Consider the following 19,456-nt stretch of genomic DNA (forward strand, 5'->3'; position numbering starts at 1 on the left):
TTCAGGATTAAAAAGAGAGATGTGAGTCTAAGTCTTCTGCCCAATGGCTACCTCAGGGGTTTGCTAGTTTATATATGCATATGTTAAGGCACAGAGGTAAAAATATAGCTAAAGGTAAAAATATAACAAACCATAGCTAAGGTAAAAATAACATATATAAATAAATTTTGATTAGTACTTACAAGTCTTACATATATAAAATTATTTTTCATATGTTGGTTTGCATTATGTATCATGAAGATTCTAAAGTTAAATCTTTCCTGTGCCACACCTACCACTAAAAATATAAAATGATCTAAAAATGCCAGGATTTTTATTTTTTCAGTCTGCATTATATTTTTCCAGGTAAGCATAGATTACTTTGTAAAGCTTCCATTTGTTAAAATACATGCTATGTATTTTAAACCAATCACATCAAATTATCCTTCAAACAGATGATGAAATCATAAGATCGCTAAATCTTCACCACAAATTCACACCAGCCTCAGAAACATACACGTAGCTATTGTTTGAGCCATAGAAACAAAAACTTAGAATTCAAATACATGATTCAGCATAAGGTCAAATCTCAGATACCAAAGCAAGGAATACAAGACAAGAGCCATCAAACAAGACTATTCCTGTAAGAGCCAAGTAACGAGTAGTTCTGCCCTTCTGAGAGTTTTCATAGGTTAGGGTGTGCACTTGGTTAAAGATCATTTAGTATTCCAATAGGAGAATATGTTAAGGAAAATGTATTGAGGCTTTTAATATTCATCATTTAATCCCTTCACAAACCCTGCCAGGAAGGAAGGCTCTATTTATTAACCCTGTTATATAGAAAAAGAAGTTAATTCTGAGGAGCAAATTAACTTGCTTGCTTATAAAAATAGTCACCAAATTAAAAAAAAAAAGAACACATGGACAAAACCATGGGGGAGTGGAAGCAGGGGAGGGAGGTGGGGATGGCTGACGTAGCGGGGACTAGTCTGGGGTAAATGCAGACAACTGTACTTGAACAACAATAAAATAATTTTTAAAAAGACATTAGAGAATAAATAAATAAATAGTACCAGGCAAACATAAAAAAAAAAAAAAATAGTCACCAGATCCCCTGAGCATAAGTCAGGGAGGGGCTCAGTGTGGACTACATCATATGTTCATTATCACAACAGAGGGCTCATCAATAAGAAAAGGAATGATTGACATAGGGAACAGTGTTCAGGGCTCCGTAACAGACCTAGTGGGAGCCGGTTTACATGTGTTAAAAGGTGGGAGGCCGCCAGGTTAGAGAAACCTAAAAACACACTGGCAAAGGAGTTTTCCCCATTGGCAGCATGGAGTTGCACTTACATGTGCCACTGGCCCTCACGACCTGAGTCCGATCATGTACGGGGCATGCCTTGCTAGTTGGGCTCAAAGGTAATTTGTATCTCATTTTATTTGGAAGAATCTTACCTAGTGTAAGAATTATGGTCATTGGCTGACAAACATTTCTTGAAAAAAAAATTTTAAAGCCATATCAATGCACAAGAGCATAAGAAAAGTGAAAACCTCCATTTTTAATGGAATGCCATTTTTATTGAGATCAACTCAATAACTTAGTAGTCTTAGTCATAGAATCTATAATACTATAAACTGTCTTGGCATAAAAATACATAGAAGCCTGAGGCATTCATAATCTAAACTGATTCTGTTTGAATTCAAACATAAATGGCTTGTCTGCGATTTTTCTTTTTATTACTTTGCTTCAAGAACATTAAAAAAATGTAAAGGTATGATCTGGGTAGCATCAAAGAAGGAAAAATAAAAAATACCCCCTTACTGCCTTATATCCTTTTGACCCAGAACACATCTAGCTAGTAGAAAATTTGCTTCATGGCAGTCATAGGCATATTTCTGTACTAAGTTATAACTCACTGAGAAATTGTGCTCTTGGAGATCCTCTCAGACCTTTAATGTTGTGCTAGTACCAGCTCTCTGCTGTACTCACATTTATGGGTGTGCTCACATTTATTCTTAGCTAATTAGATCTAAAGGTGTCAACCAACTCTTGTTATGAAAACAGTACTTTCAGCCTGGTTTACAATAAAAGCCAACATGCACATCCTCCATTCTTAGCTAATCGAAGAATTTTCCTGCTGTTTATAGTCAAATAATCCAACGATTACAGCACCGCAAACAAAGCAAGGAGCCGGTGCCCCCACTAATAAAGTCAAGGGGAAGAGTGAGCCAAACATACTCCATTAGCAAAACTCATTTATTTTATAGTTTCTTAATGTGAAATCTGTAAGTCTGAATTGTACTACAATTCCAGGATCTTACCCCAAAGCTCCCATCATTGCACCTCAGTACCCACCAACAGCCCGCCTCCTCTGTGCCGCAGTCCTGGGGGTTGTACACGGCACAGCCTTAGAAGCACCAGTCACATTGTAAAAGTCATAGATGTGACTACTTCTAATAACAACTAGTCAATTGATAACAGCAGTAAAATTTTGCGATTTTTTTTCATGAAATCAGTATTTTGATAATTTTTCAACAGAAAAATAATTTTTAATACATAATCTTTATTGTACCTTTCCATTACCATTTAGTGCCCTTATACCCCCTCCCCCCAGCAATCCTCATACTGTTATCCATGTCCATGAGTCCTTTTTCCTTTTTGCTCAATCCCTCCACCCCTTAACCTGCCCCCACCAGCTATCATCTGTTCTCAAAAATAACAGTTTTGAAGAGAGGACATGGTTTTCTAAATCATATGAAAACACTATAGATTAGCAGTTTTCTTGCCATAAACCAATTTAACTCAGATAAATCAGTTGATAATGTGTATAAGAGAAAGGGATTTTTTTTCTATTCAGATATACCTTACCATAGGGAGGAGAGAGAGTGAACCCATCATCCATACATCTCCCAGAAATGTGACTTAAATCTTTTTCCTAACATTTAAAAAGTGAGATTTATTGTTATATGAGCTTTGTCACTGCCCATTTACAGACCAAGGAAAGAGGGTCACAGAGATTTGGTCTCCTCAGAAACTGCTTTATAATTAGGAAAATGTGTTAAAAAATATATCCAATAATAATTTTTAAAACTACACAGTTTATTAATTTTACCTATATTCAGAGAAGAGAGAGTGGGGAAGAAGAAAGGAGAACACAAAGAGGGAACAGAGGGGAAAACATAAAGCAGGGTGAGGGAGGGCTGGGGCAGGGAAGGGAAAGAGGTACAAAGAAAGAAATCAAAGGATATAAGTGCTTAGAAAGACAGAAAGGAGAGATATATACAAGAGATACAGCAAGATACAGCAAGAAAGATGGAGAGGTGGAAAGATCAAAGGAAAGATACTGTAAGTTCTCAGATGGGTGCTGGTTGAAGAGTAACTGATTTGCATACAGTTTTAATTTTCCTAGGTTTATGGAAAAATACTTTATTATGCTAACTGGGCATGAAGTGTTCATCCCAGCTCTTTATTCAATATACCTACACATTCCAATATTCTTTGTCAACAGCTCACCAAGGTGTGTAAGTTTTCTTGACTATAGTAGTAATATGAACATGGTGTCTTGGCTGAATAAATTAAGCCAAACCAAAAAGATAGGAGAAACTACTTTTCCTGAGAGAACTGGTAGCTTTTGGTGTTACAATACATGGACAGCTATGGACATACAAAAGACAAAGGTTGACATTCTGATTCCATGGAAAAGTGTGTTTAATAGAGAAAAAATTAAAACCCTCTATGCTTAACTATGGCAAAAAGAATTCATGGATGCCATTCAATTTTAATAGATATTTAAACTTATATGGGTGAGCTATCAAAGTATATCTTGGTCAGATACTAAAAAAATTGTTGAATTTTTTTAACAATTTGGTCAGATACTAAAAAAATTGGTGGTTAATCAATGCATGAGTTCTTAGTGTTTCTGGAGACACTGGTTTGAATATGAAAAGAATAACCCCCATGGTTATTTCACAGATCATTAGGTGGGCCTCAGTACCCCACCCTCTCCTAGTATCACACACACACACACACACACACACACACTATCTCCTGGTAACAATTTATCTCATTTTCCACAGTGCTCCTATATTCCTAAGTGTGGGAAAAATTTTGAAGAATCCATGTCTCTGGTGAATGTTGTCATGGAAAACTTCAGGAAGTACCAGCACTTTTCCTGCTATTCTGACCCAGAGGGAAACCAGAAGAGTGTCATCCTCACCAAACTCTACAGTTCCAATGTGCTGTTCCATTCACTCTTCTGGCCCACGTGTATGATGGCTGGGGGTGTGGTGATCGTTGCCATGGTGAAACTCACACAGTACCTGTCCCTGCTCTGTGAGAGGATCCAGCGGATCAATAGATAAAGGCAAAGTGGATGACATTATTTTTTTTAAAGCTCAAATACTGTTTTCTTTCATTCTTCACCAAAGAACCTTAAGTTTGTAATGTGCAGTCTGTTATGAGTTCCTTATACGTAGAGCAATAATGTAAAAGCTGTTCTATATGCAAATATGATGTCTTTATTATTCAGGAGAAGTAACTATGTTGTGTTGGTTGTTTTCCTAATCTTGTTTCAGTGCTGGAAATAGTACTTCCTTCTCTCGTTCAGCCAAAATAGGGCTCAGTTATTCATTTGCCAAGGTTTGTGGAAGAATGTAGACAATGTTAACGTGATAAGTTCTGTGTTCTGAGTTGTCGGATCTCTTGAAGACATTTCTGCAATAGTTTTCATCATTCATTGTTTACTAAAGCTGCAGCCAAAAATATTTTTTTCTTTTCTTACTTGAAACTGAGCCCTACAGCAAGTGAAGGGACCAGATTTTCTCCCTAAAAGATGTTAATGCATTTTCCTTGTATTTCTTCCCACCATATGGGAGTAAAGTTGGGGGGAAACGCAGCCAGCTATATTCCTTTAATTACTTTCTATTCATAACTTTAGATTTTTAAAAACTGATTTCCAAAATAAGCTGTTTTCATTAACCAATTCTATATTTTTCCTGTGATTTAAATAGAAAGTGAACAGAGCCCTTTTCCATGTAAGACCTGTTGCTGTGTGATATGCTCCTTGCAAGGAGTTTCGTTACCTGTGAACTGACTTAATGTTGAGTAGATGCTCCGTTACAATCCAGAAAAGTCTATGTTACTAAGATACTTGTGTGAAAATCTTTATTCCGTTTTAATTGAACTGTTAGGTGGTAAAACTAAGATCCTACTTGCCGGTCAAGACTAGTGGACTTACTTCAATGGGTAAATCTACTGTGGCAAATTAACATGCTGGAATTTATGTTTAATGAGTGTGTAGTCTCTCTCTTTCTAACACGTGTTCCCCATTGGGATTTTAAAACTGTGTGCACAGAATATTTGTCTCCTCTACATGTTTTATTTTTTCTATTTTCAATTGCCTTTTTTGTTGCTAGATTTTATACACAGAACAGATCATTTTTCCTAACACACACTTGAACTGAATAATAGATTTAAAGAAAGCTTTTGTTCACATTGCCATTCACTTATTGTGATTAGAGGGTGGGGGGAATGAGGGATTGGTTTCAGACTAAAACATTCCATCTTTTATTTAACATCAATATCAAAAGGAGAAGACAAACATCTATCTTTTTCATCTGTATTTAAATACCTTTTTGTAATGTTGTTTTCTAGGTATTGCACAATTTTACAGATATCTGTGGAATGAATGGTGAAATTAATCTGATGAAGTGAAAGTTTTCTGCAATATTATAATTCATAGATTACTTTTCATAAGCAAATAAATCCCTAGGGCATAATCAGGACTTCAAATGTGTAATTAAATCTTTTTAAACAAACCATTGCATCAACAAGATTTGAATACCTCTTGTATTTCTCAGATGACAAGACATGGTAGTCAAAAAACTATGATTCATTCACTATCTTTAGAGGTATTTAAAGAGATTATAAAGAAAATTCCTTTTTAACACCAAAACATATATATAGAATATTATGAAATTTGGAAAATTCAATTCCTGCTTGATCTTGAAAACATAATTCTGAAGACAAAAGAGAAAAGTTTGTGACCATAGAGCCAAAATTTGTAATCTTTCATGTTCCTTGGGCCTCCCTCCAAGCGACCTAAGTGTGAAATATGAGCAAGTGAGATTTCAGATAGGTTATTTTTTATTTTTCTCTGATTTTAAATTAAAAATTCTCAATTGTGATAAGAATGTAAAATCTCAAAATAATGGCACCAAAAAGAAATTAACCAGTGCCTTCTTGAATTGCGATAAAGCAATATCCCCTTCAAGTAATTTAACTAGATATACAATTAAGTGCTCATTGTTGAAGGAGGAAGAAGTGGGCCTAATAACAATGGCTTAAATGCTTTGCAAGTGTTAGCTAGTGTAATCTTCATAACAACCTCATTGGAGGGGCACTATTTCCATCCCACACATGAGAATGTTGAGGCTCATTTATGTTAAGTAACTTCCTCAAGGTTACACAGAAACAAAGATGGTGGCAAGCTGAGGAAATATCCAGACTTTAGCTTCCCTGTTAGGGTAACCATTTCCATGGCTTTTGGGTCTTTTAGATAACAGAGACAGATACTGAGATTTGCTGGGATGGGGGGCGTGTTACATCGGTGAAGAAGAAAGCTCACTGGATTCAAAGTCAAAATATTTCATTCAAGACATGGTGACTAGGTGACTTTAGACTTCTAAATTAGTCTCTTGACTTCTTTGATTGTCAAATTAGGATGTCAGGCCAGCTGACCACTAAGGTCCCTTTTAACAACATTGCATCATGGGTGTATGAAAGGAAGAACGAATTCCATTCTACAACCTCCATAGTATAGGCCTGAGTCTCAAATAGAATCTACATGTACTAGACTGCGGATTTAAAAACAGCCCCCCTGTTGAGGCTGTTGATACTCCCTGTTAAGTAAATGCTGGACCTCTTCTTTAGGGCCCAATGCTTTATTAACACCTGCCAGAAGAACAGCTCTGAGTCTCGACATAGTAAACAAGGATAATTTCCCCCACAAAATATCTGTGCTTCCAAATCACCTCGCTACCCAATTGGTACATCCCATCTGTGATTGATTTCAGATTGCCTGTGCTGCAGTTCTGTTGAAAGCCATATAATGGTAAATACACCAATGACAGCTTGCAAATAACTATAATAAAAAAACACATGATTCTGTAGAAATCCACTGGTGAAATGCTGACTGATCGTAATGATGGTGTAGGCATAAAGCACCTCTTTTTTTTTAAGATTTTATTTATTTATTTTTAGAGAGGGAAGGGAAGGAAAAAGAGAGAGAGGAAAAAAAAACCATCAATGTGCGGTTGCTGGGGGCCGTGGCCTACAACCCAGGCATGTAACCTGACTGGGAATTCAACCTGCGACACTTTGGTTCGCAGCCCGTGCTCAATCCACTGAGCTACGCCAGCCAGGGCTGGCATAAAACACCTCTTATGTAGACCACATGACATTTAACATTCAGAATGTTATTCTTTTCTTATTGTTGTAAGTGATCAAAAAAGTGATTCTGCGTGGCATATATATAACAAATACTGGTTTCACTGTGTCAAGCCATAAGCATCTTACTACTGTCCAGTGAGTGAAACATCTTGACACTGTAATCACTCCACTGAGAGATCTTCAGGGCAGAAAAATAATATGAGCAACTGAATCAGATGAGTTAAAACAATAATTTTAGCCCTGGCTGGCGTAGCTCAGTGGATTGAGCACAGGCTGCGAACCAAAGTGTCCCAGATTTGATTCCCAGTCAGGGTACATGCCTGAGTTGTAGGCCATGACCCCCAGCAACCACACATTGATGTTTCTCTCTCTCTCTTTCTCCTTCCCTTCCCTCTCTAAAAATAAATAAATAAAATCTCTAAAAAAACCCAATAATTTTAAAGAAATGATTTGTTATTCACAGGCATAATTAAATTTCCTCCCCTCCCCACCCAAAGGTTGACATGAGCAATGTTCCAGCAAGTAAGGTAGTTCTCATTGTCCTGGTGGAGAACTGGAGGTGATTGAAAGTTAAACATGGCTCCTTCTCAACATCTACTTTTTCCCCTTTCCCTTGTAAGACAATTCAGTAAGATAAAGCTCACTCTGCAGTAACCACTCCAATGCAGGTACCACATGAAAAATTTGACTCAAGGACCAAAGTTTCAGGATTGCCCTAAAAAATGTATCAGGGTGACCTGTAGAGCAGGACCAGGTAGACAACTTAAACTGAATCTGTTCCAGCTTTCCATATTTGCCTCAACTGTAAGGAATAACACAAGTACATAACACTGCCTTCTCTCATAAGCATTACTTTGAAACTTACTAGAAGGATTGAGACAATACACATGAAAAAAAAAAAACAGGTCACCAATCCACACTGGTGGGGATATTTATAGAGGGTTGAAATGAGGCTCAGCTGGATGTATATGTAAAATGCCTAGCACTATATATAGCACATAATAGATGCTCACCAAATGGTAATTATTACTATTAATGGTAGCATTAATCGTATAACCACTGGTAGCATTTAGTCTCTTGGAGCTGCAACAGCTCCAAAATCTTTTTTCCCAAAATTCACACCAATGTATAAGTAAGTCCCTTCTATAACATCCTTGGAAGTGATCATCCAGTTACTACTTGAATCCTCCCAACTATGAGATAGGTGACCAGTCAATAAGAAAATGCTAGAACATTTTCCTGGTAGCAGTTTGAAATCTGCTGCCTTGTAATATCTACCCATTAAATCCACATAAAATCAGATCAATACTTCTGTCACAAACTTATGCTATTAGTGTTATTTTACGTTAAAAATGAAATAAGGGATGTGGAAAGACCAACTTCTATTTGTTAAGAATATAAGACCATGAAAAATAACCCATTAAGGCAGAATTATGACTAAAATAAAAATTCATACCACCAACTTTAAAAAATAATAAATCTGTTAGAACCTAAACATTCATGGATTTATTAAATTGATGAGCTAGCTAAACGCTCTGATGTTCATGTGGATTTTAATCCTGCACAACTCCTTGAGTGTGTTTTGGCCTTCTGAAAGGTAAGACTGTCTGAAGTTCTATATTTTGTTCTTATTCAACTATGACAACTAGACTAAGCTGTCTGCTAAGGAGCCAGATTCTTTAGAAACATGGATGTGTTCCTAACACAATGTTGCTACAGTGTGCTGTCAGCTGACCTTGGCTAAAACATCCTTCTCTGGTGCAATGCCAAGAAGTTGGAAGGAAATGTCAGTTTGTGAATTCTGGTTGTGGCTTTATGAGTAAATGCTTCATTTAGGTAGAAAGAGAAGTTGTTCTCTCAAACCAATATGATCACTTAATTAGGGCTTCCAGAACTGTTTTTAAGTCAAGTTCTTCTCAAACCAATTTAATCCCAAGCCCTTGTAAATTGTAATATGCCTCATTACCAGCATAGAATGCTGTCAGGCCACGGAGAAGGCTTCAGGGTCCTCTACACAATCCCACCATCCATTAGCACTATCAATAGTGCCAGCAATTTCTTTAAGAATAACTTCCCTTCATAAAAATAAACACCTGTCTCCCTGTCTGTCTTTCTCTTTGCTCTGTTTTCTTCTCATTCTTAACCTTTATGCAGCAGCAAAGGTGACCCCTGCCACCGCATGTTCACAAACTCCCTTCTGCCTCGAACCACAAGTGGAGAAAAGCCCAGCATCCATATCAACCTTCAAAAACTCCAGTTCTCTTGCCCACTACCGGGCCCACCCTTATAATGGTGGAGGCAGTGCACGTTATCTGTGGCCTCACTACACAGGGGTCAAATAATTCCCTAAAGGAAAATGAGTATGTGTTAGAGAATAAAGGAAGGGGTACTGGACAGGCAGAACAACAGACGTCCACGTTAGGGAACACAGATTTTAGCTGAAGGATAAAAAGGGCCCCACGTATGACGACTAGCATTCCTGGTGTTGCTGAGAAGGTAAAGGAGTCGAAACGACCAGTGCTCAGAATTTACTTTGCAGTTTTTCTATGAATCCCCCAGTTATCTCATAATAATTTAAAAGAAAAAAACATTTCTGATTTTCACTCTATGAGAGCTGCAGGAATATTTGGTTTCAGCAAGAGACAATAGGTTCCCCTAGCAGCAACTGATACTGCAGTGAGAGAAAAGCGTTAATAAGAAACAGAAACTAGTTTAAAAGAAAAGAGAGGAGTGATAATATATGGGGAAAGGAGATTAGGAATTAGAACATCTAATTTAAATGACTATCACTATTTATTAGATACTAATGAATTTCTCTGTGTTTATCTTAAGGACCTTGACTAACACAGATTCAAGTGCCCTACTTACTACTTATTTTGGACTAAATTCATTTAAGGGGCATGTGAAAAGTAAAAGGAGTGGGTGCTCCTTACCCTTTAGGTTTTTACACATTGCAACATTTGAGAAAATTACTCCTCCTTGTGTCATGCAGTAAGAGCTCTTGTCATAGAGATAACAGCAGGAAGCATCGCTCACCATCTAGCTGCAACCTCCCCTACCATCTACACCACTGTGGTGACGACCACATCTACACACCCACAACACACCCTCAGATTAGGTCTGTCCAAACTCACCAGCCTCCCCCAGTTGGAGTCATCAAAGCTCAGCCCTTCTATTTGCTGCATTAAAAACCCAGCAGTTTTGTGAGGCAGCTGCAAACCCTGACACTTAGCTCCTTCCTTGACTGAGCAAACACAACAGGCTGTCCTATGCTGCCCTTGAACATGACAGAAGTATCATTTTGGAACAATGAACAGTGTCTGCATCTAACCAAAAACATTCAGCTTCTGTAGCTAACATCTAGCAATATTGAGAAGAAAGCACGGAGTTCAGACCAGGAACTCTTACTATGTCAAAAACATCCCTTCCTTTCCAAGTGATGACAGAAACAGAATTTGGTGCCAATTCTACACTTAGGTCCCTCTCTGGAAAGGCATAATCAGCTGGGAAATTTCAGCTTTCCTAGAAAAGAGAGGGCTCTAAATACAGCTCGGGTGTCAGCCAGTGGGCATTCCAGGGTCCAGGTCCAGCGCCCCCAGTTGAGGCCACTTACAGCAAAGAGGTTTTGCGCTAGTACAACAGAGAGGTTTTCCACCTCTCTGTTTCTTTAAAAATGCCACACTATCTAGCTGAATAAACAACTCTTTGAATACTAACAACCCTTAAGTTAGTCTGGCAAACAGCCAAGATTTTTAGCCTCTTGGTATACTTGAGAAGCCACAGGTCCAAATCATCCAAGAGTAAAAATCAGCAACTGTCTCCACTTTTAGGAATGAAGTATTTAATAGTTGAGGAGCTGCATAAACTGCCAGCATTTACCACTAAACTCAATTCAAAAAAACCTCATGGAGAACTGGGATGAAGAGACCCTTTACAAAACCAGGTAGAAAGCCAGCAGTTTACCACAGGTATCAATGTAGCTGGTGATCCCAAAACAGCAGCCACTGGGAAAACTGCAAGCCATCTTCACAGGGTCATTCCCCACATTGTCACTTCTGTTTTGTGTAAAGAAGTAAGCCAAACCCAGCCCAGTCTGGAAATTGCAGGCATCAAAGCCTGCTAAAATAAGACTTTCATTCAACAACAGACTGTAGAGCAGTCTAAAGTTCTTCCTTTATTTAAGAAGACTTACCCTTCCAGAACTAGTAATAATTCGCATCTGCAAATGACTTGGGCCATGAAGTAAACTGATCCTTAAGTGCCTTTGGCACTGTCACCCCAAACCTCTCATGTTTCAGCCATCTAACCATTGACCATCTCCAATGTCCCAAATTCTTCCACACCTCTGTGCTTTTGAGGTTATTGTCTTATTGTTTACCCTACCTAAGACTCCCCTCTCTGACCTTCCTTCTGACCTGGCTCATACTCATCCTTTGAGATTCAGCTTGAACTTCATCTACACTAGGGGATCATTCCTGAGCTCTGCAGGCCTAGGCTAGGTGCCTTTTTTATATGTTTTAATAACACCCCATACACCCCTCTATAGAAACACTTATCACCCCACATCATAGTCATGGCTTGTTTCTCTGGTACTCCTACAAGATTCATGACATGGATTTATTTTATTCATCTTTGTTTTACTTTGTTGTTATACTCTCATTACCTAGTCCATTGCAATTCTTGGCCCATACAAGGAACTCAATAAATGTGTTTTTAATTATTAATAAAAAGCAGGCAATTAAGCAGATTTCTCTGTATTATGACCTGAACATCTTCCCAAACAACAAAAATACCTGCAAAGCCACCATTAAGAATCTCTTCCCTTTAGTGCAGATTCTTATTGCCTGACAATAAAGTTGCAGATGGCTCTGGACAATGCTTTACTCAGTCATTAATTCCTCAGCACACCAATGTACCCTAGAACCATACATCACCCCAGTAACCTAGGAGCAGGGCTGTAGGAGAGCATGAAAGGTAAGTGCTGATGGGAGACAGTTGGAATCTTAAACTTATAAAATGAAATAATGCCCAAGAAGGAGAGGGTAGTCTACATAAGTGATTAGCACACAAATTTGAAATCAGTCAGACATGAGTGTGAATCCTGGTTCTGCTCCTAAGTAGTGTGAGACTTGGGGAATATACTTAGCTTCCTTGTAGATCCATTTCTTCATCTGGAAATGGGAATAGTAATATCTAATTCATATGACTGAATAAGACGCAAAATGCTTAGCAAAATGTTTAGTGCATAATAAACATTCAAAAAATTATGTCACTTGTTTTATGATGGTTGATAATAAAAGACAAAGACTATTATTATTTTTAGGGCTGGGCACTGAGAGATTGGAGGCAAAGGTAGAAAGGTTGATACAGTGTGGACTATAAAAGATTCTTAAAATGAGCTTTATCTCTCCTACAATTTTTCCTAGGACTAGCCCCAGCCTTAGCACTGGCAATAAAATCTCATAACTGAGGTCAGTTCTCGGGAGGTTTAAAAGCATCCCTGTCAATATAGGAATGTGAGTAGGGAGTCAAGAGTTTGACTTGAGATGTTACATCACACGTTCCCTAGTTTCTTCAGGAATAAAAGCTCAGAAGAGAATTCCTATTTGCTCCAAGTAGGGAAAAATGAGATTTGGTTCCTATATCAAACCATATGTAGCCAATGCATAAAATCCCAGAAACCTTTTTAAAAATAGGGACATAAGAGGGTGAACAAACAAGCATTTGAGTTAAGGGCACCAGAGAGCCACCCATAAAGAAAATGAGGGTTACAGGGAGAGACGCAGCAAAGGGGAGAAGTGGCATGTATACGCTTGAACCAGAGTCATTAACACCGAGGCTACACTCAGGAGCGCCACACAGTGGATCCAAGTTCCTGTTTCCTTCCAGGAAAGAAGAAACATTTAGCTCTGCTTAACCACATACCTTATCCACGTATGTTAACATTTTTACACAAGGGGTTATAGGGACTTATTTTGAGACTAAGGGCATAAACACGAGCTACCAACTCAAAGAAGGAAAATGTTGTTCATCCCCTGCTTTCTGTCTCCAGTTTTCAGCAAACTGGGAAAAGTAAGAAGAAAGTGACCTAATATATAGCTAAATATCATCACACTGGACACATTTTTATTCTCCCTAAAAGGAAAGGATGGCTATAGGTGGAATACTTCCTGGCCTCACCAAAATCATTTGGATACTCAGGAGGCCTGATACGGTAGGAAAAGGTCCACAGAATTTAAAAAGTGTATACACGCACAAAAACAAATACAAACACACACGCCTCTGGAGAAAATAGCTTATTCAATTTTCCATCAGGCAGGGATGTCTACTTCCTAATGAGTCACTATCGTGTAGTGATTCTATTCTAGCCATTTGAAAGGGAGAAAGGTGGGAGAAGGTAAGGTGGGAGAAGGTAAGTTCCACAAACTGCCCCTTCTCACAAATAAGTCATAATCTGATTTCTATCACAATTAAAATAAAATCAGCAAATTCTGGCACTCAGAGAAAAGGATCAGGAGGGTAATGTTTTTCTGCCTAAAACAAAATCATTAATACACCCAGACAGACATCAGTATAATTGACTGGAAATTAGTTAAAACGGCAGAAAGCTGAGAAAACACAACACAGAGGGTGTTCTGCCATAATCTGGGATCATTTCCCCAGCGCCACTCACCATATGCTTAAAGAGGTGGGAAAGCAAATTGCCAACCACAGCAGAACATGGCAAGCCCCTTCTGCTCTCTATGCACGGGAGCTGCTCCTCAGGCTGTTCACCCGAGCTCTGGCTGTGACTGCCCCTGGGGATGTTACAAGGGCTTGACTCACCTATGTGTTACATTGCCAGCCTTTTTCCCACACAGATAAAATATGCCACAAATCATATAATAAAATATGTCATAATTTGCCACATATAAAACCTCTCTTGCAACATTTTCAAAATCTCCGTGTCATCTCCCTGATGGATAACAGAGGAAAGTAAGTTTTTTAACATCTTGGCAAAGAATGCTTGTATTATCTGTATTCAGAGGTGGCTCTGTTTCAGGGACCTTTCACGACATAACATATAGTCCTGTTTGGTGACTGCTTTCCCTTGAGCATAAAAGGTGAAAGAGAAAAACGAAAAATCTCAAGAACATTGGCCTTAAGCCTTTAGGATGTCCACTGAACAAATGTGAATTATTACTGCCTGGAACTTCATTCTATACAGTTAGGTTGGATGACAGGTGATGCAGGAATAAATGGACCAAGAAAAATGACCAGGCATCATTAGCTGAGCCTCCAAAAATTCACCTGCAAAGCAAGCCCAGCCTTGAAAAATGGGATTTGGTGTCATCCATGCCTATGTCCAATCACTATGTTAAATGTCTGTTCAATTATCAGCAAACAAATAAAGATTACAGAAAAGAACATCATATATCATGATTAGACATTTGACAGGCTTCTCCAATATAATAGAGACACGTATAACATGAGGAAAGAAATGATGCATTCTCTAAAATCACTTTTCTGGAAAGGACCTATATCACTCAGTATAGGCGTGCAAATGTATTTTGAAAGGGACAGTGTGATGTGGCAGTAGGAGCACTGGACGTAAATCCAAGAGACCTATTTCTTACCTCAGCTCTGCCGCTTTAAGGGAGAAGCCACCTCATCTCTCTCTGTGTCCTAATTTTCCCCCTTATAAGATGCTTGTGAAAATATTTTTCCTCCCTGCTTCAGACAGTTGTTATGAAGATCAAACGGGATAATGTAAATGAAAAATTTTCATATACTTTCCATAGCCTTTTCTCCATTTTCCCAAGGAATTGCATCCATGCTCAGGGCTTTTAAGATCGTCAAATATCAATAAATATTCCAAATTTTGTATACCTACTTATGAACTCTTTCCTGAGTCTCAGAGCTCTTTCTTCACCTGTTTCTGGATATCTCCACCTGGGTAGCCTTCAGCCACTTGCAACTTAGTGTGTCCAGTTGAAACTGTCCTCTTCCTAAAGCCCCACAAACAATCTTCCCTGCCATTCATCCTATACCTCTTGCTCTCTGTGCACGCACCCAACCACATCCATCACCATGGTACACTGACCCTAGGCCCTAAGCGTCTGTCAGGCCAGCTCCTTCTTTTCTCTCCACACTGTCACTCTCCTAATAGCTGTAGCTTCAGAACTAGTCTTCCTATCTCCAGTCTCTCCACTGTCCCTTAACCCAATCCATTTTTATACCAAAAGAAATTTTGAAAATGGATATCTGATCATATCATACCCTGAGTAGAACTATCCAATGACTTCCCATTGCCTTTGTGATAAAGCTTAAATACCTGAACGTGACATACAACTACTTCGTGAACTTATCCCAGACTGCATTTCCAGCCTCATCTCCCTCCTCCCATATCCCACTCCTCAAGACATTCTGTTCTAGCCATCCTGGACTATTTCTTCAAACCCACCAGACTTTCTCAAGCCTCCATACTTTTTAGTTTCTGCTCACTTCCTAGCTTGCTTCCTAGTGTCAGAAGAGGAATTGGTAAGAGCATAGACTCTGGAGCCCAAAAGCCTGTGTTCGAATCCCATCGTAGGCTTGTCTTGATTTGGGTTTAGCCAGAAGCAGACTCTGATGAGGATTCAAGTGCCAGCAGTTTATCTGGAGATTTAGAATGTACCAGTGGAGAGTTGGGAGAAGTGAGAAGGAAAAGATAAGTCTCTACAGTAAAATAAATGTTATCAATCCAGCTATCTGTCTGGATGGCTGACATTTTATTACACAAGGAAACTCTGAGAAATAGTGAAGAACTCTTGCTTCAGAGTCATCTCACCTAAGAGTTATCCACCTGAGGAATAAGGTTCCTGGGTAATTAACACATAGCTTTTTCCCAGCTTTATTGAGATATAATTAACATATAATATTATGCAAGTTTAAGATGTATAGCATGATAATTTGATACATGTGTATACTGTGAAGTAATAACCAAAGTAGGTTTAGTCAATACTTTCATCACCTTGCATAATTAGCATTTGTGTTTGTGATGAATATATTTACCATAAACTCACTTAGCAACTGCGAAGTATGTTATATAGCACTATTAACTATAGTCAACATACTGCACATTGATCCCCAGAACTTATTCATTTTATAACAGGAAGTTCATAGCCTTTGACCAATGTTTCCCCATTTCCTTTCCCAACCCCCAGCCCCTGGAAAATACCATTCTGCTCTCTGTTTCTATGATTTCAGCTTTTCTTAGATTCCACATATAAGTGATGTCATACAGTTTGTACCTCTTATTCTCCTTCACCTTTTTTTACTCACTCTCCTCCCCTCTCCAACCATTAGTTTATTCTCCATATCCCAGAAAAAATATATAAGCAGTAATCTCTTTGACATTGGTTTTAGCAATTACTTTGGACTCTTTAAACACATAACTTTCAAAATGTGACTCTTTAAAAACTATTCATGCCTTATGTCAACTGCAAGTGAAAAGTAAAAACATTATTTAAAAAAAAACTATCCATGCCTTAAAAGGTTCAATGGACAACAGACTTTTAAAGCACTTTGAAATTGTTTGAGAGTCTATATTTGTCAAACTTTGGAACTACAAACAGAATAAAGGAATGCATGGAAGTAAACATCTATAGGGAAAAAATTCAAGTGGTTCAGTGTTGTGTATAAAGATATCATTGAGATTTACTTTGAAATGGGCAAAACATTAAAGAAACAAGGGAGCACTCAATTGCAGCCCAACAGGGAACCCCAATACACCAAGTGACAGGATAATCATTCATATTTAGTGTTTCCTGGGATGCTAGAATGTCACTTGAAGCCACGTGACTTGATCATGATGCATTGATCAGGACCAGTTTGTACAGTGTGAAATGGCAGTTGTTATTATTTTTAAAAAGATACAATTTTCATATGAGATACCACCTTCAATTTGGAATCTTACTATGGAAAAAGTGAAACAATAGGGAACTAACTCTACATCAATTAAATGATAGGGAATAAAAAGCCAATGGCACAGAGAGAAACTAAGAAATAGCCCAATTACTAGGTGATGCTGGAGGTTAAGCTGTGAGTTTACCCCCTGATTTTTTTCCTTTCTTTGTCACTGATTCCACTGGAAGCAAAAAAAAAAAAACAACAACAACAACAACACAGACAAAAATAATGCTGTATCTGTTGAATTACAGGGTATGAAATAAGGAACTGATTAAACTAGTTTCTGGTACTTTTAGAAAAAAGTAATTAAAATAACAGCTGATTTAATAAGCACAGAAAAGTTATTTAAAAACAAAGATATCTGGAGAGCTCAGTTCTGTCAAAGCACTGGGAGAACACAGTTTCTAGACAGTCATGACAACTGTAGCCAACTATCAGTCATCTGGCTGCATTTGGTTTGCTAGCACTATGGGAGTCAAATTTCAACTCTGTGGAAAAGCATAAAATCATTCAGCTTTCCACTAACCACCTAATAGAAAGCTGGAAAGACTCTCCTAAGCAGAGCGCAAAACCAAGAAGCCATGGAGGAAAATATTGACAAATATGAAAATATCCATAAAACAAAACAAAAATAAAGTTCACAAGGAGGAGTTCCAGCCAAGATGGAGGCCTAGGTAGAAGTGCTTTACTTCCTTGCACAACCAAAAGAAGGATGATAACTCATTTAAAAACAAAAAACAATCAGTACTGCAATAAAATCAAACTGCATGGAACTGTTGGAGTTGAAGAATCAAAAAGTTGAAGAACATACATTCATCCAGACTGGCAGGAGGAGTGGAGAGGGGTAGCCAGACAGAGGGGACATACTACAAGGCAGTGGCCAATAAAGGCAGGTAAGGCACTAGCTGGTGAGGCAGCAGCTGGTGGATAGGATTCCCTACATTCACGTGCAGATAAAGTGGGAAGAACAACTGGGGAGTGAGAAAAATCATGCAACCCAGGGTTCCAGTGCAGGGAAATAAAGCCTCAAAAACCTCTGACTGAAAACACCTGTGGGGGTTGAGCTAGCAGGAGAAACTCCCAGCCTTACAGGAGAGTCTGCTGGAGAGACCAGGCTCCTAGAATGTACACAAAACCACCCACCCAGGAATCAGCACCTGAAAGGGCACAGTTCACTTGTGGGAAACAAGGTAAGTAACAGAAAGTGGGGCAAGAGCCCACCAAGCTATCAAGTGACATTGTTCCTTCTCGGACTCCTCCCACACACACAGTGCCAAAAAGCAGCAAAGTGGGTTGCCCCACCTTGAAAGATGCCTAAGTCTCTGCTCCTTACAACACAACAGGCACGCTGAGGCAAACAAATACAGCCCAAATGAAAGAACAGATCAAAGCTCCAGAAAAAGAACTAAGTGATGAAGAGAAAAACAACCTATCAGATGCAGAGTCCAAAACACTGGTAATCAGGATGCTCACAGAAATTACTGAGTTTGGTTGCAGAACAGAGGAAGAAATGAAGGCTATGCAAAGTGAAATAAAGGAAAATAAACAGGGAACCAATAGTAAAGGGATGGAAACCAGGACTCAAATAAAAGATTTGGAGCAGAAGGAAGAAATAAACATTCAACCAGAAGAGAATGAAGAAACAAGAATTCAAAAAAATGAGGAGAGTCTCAGGAACCTCTGGGACAACTTTAAACATTCCAACATCTGAATCATAGGGATGACAGAAGGACAAGAGGAAGAGCAAGAAACTAAAAACATATTTGAACAAATAATGAAAGGAAAGTTCCCCAATCTGGCAAAGGAAATAGACTTCCAGGAAGTCCAGGACACTCAGAGTCCCAAAGAAGTTGGATCCGAGAAGAAACACACCAGGACACATCATAATTATGTTACCCAAGATTAAAGAGGAGAGAATCTTAAAAGCAGCAAGAGAAAAGGAGATAGTTACCTACAAAAAGGTCCCATCAGACTGTCAGCTGATTTCTCAAAAGAAAACTTAAAGCAAGAAGGGGATGGAAAGGAGTATTCAAAGTCACAAAAGGCAAGGACCTACATCCAAGATTACTCTATACAGCAAAGCTATCATTTAGA

The 19,456-nt window shown here is 38.5% G+C and overlaps 1 protein-coding gene across 3 annotated transcripts in view; it reads left to right on the plus strand.

Annotated features, from left to right (window-relative positions):
• KCNMB2 (potassium calcium-activated channel subfamily M regulatory beta subunit 2) overlaps positions 1-6,184 on the plus strand; it is a 337,204-nt gene extending 331,020 nt beyond the window's left edge. For all 3 annotated transcript variants that reach the window (XM_036017715.1, XM_028505295.2, XM_036017714.1), the window contains one exon: positions 4,060-6,184. In XM_036017715.1, the coding sequence (XP_035873608.1) occupies positions 4,060-4,344 (285 nt within the window). In that variant the 3' untranslated portion in view covers positions 4,345-6,184. The remainder of the gene's footprint in view (positions 1-4,059) is intronic.
• The last annotated feature ends 13,272 nt before the right edge of the window (positions 6,185-19,456 follow it).

This window comes from Phyllostomus discolor, chromosome 2 (genome assembly GCF_004126475.2).
Source record: "Phyllostomus discolor isolate MPI-MPIP mPhyDis1 chromosome 2, mPhyDis1.pri.v3, whole genome shotgun sequence".
Taxonomy (NCBI): Eukaryota; Metazoa; Chordata; class Mammalia; order Chiroptera; family Phyllostomidae; genus Phyllostomus; species Phyllostomus discolor.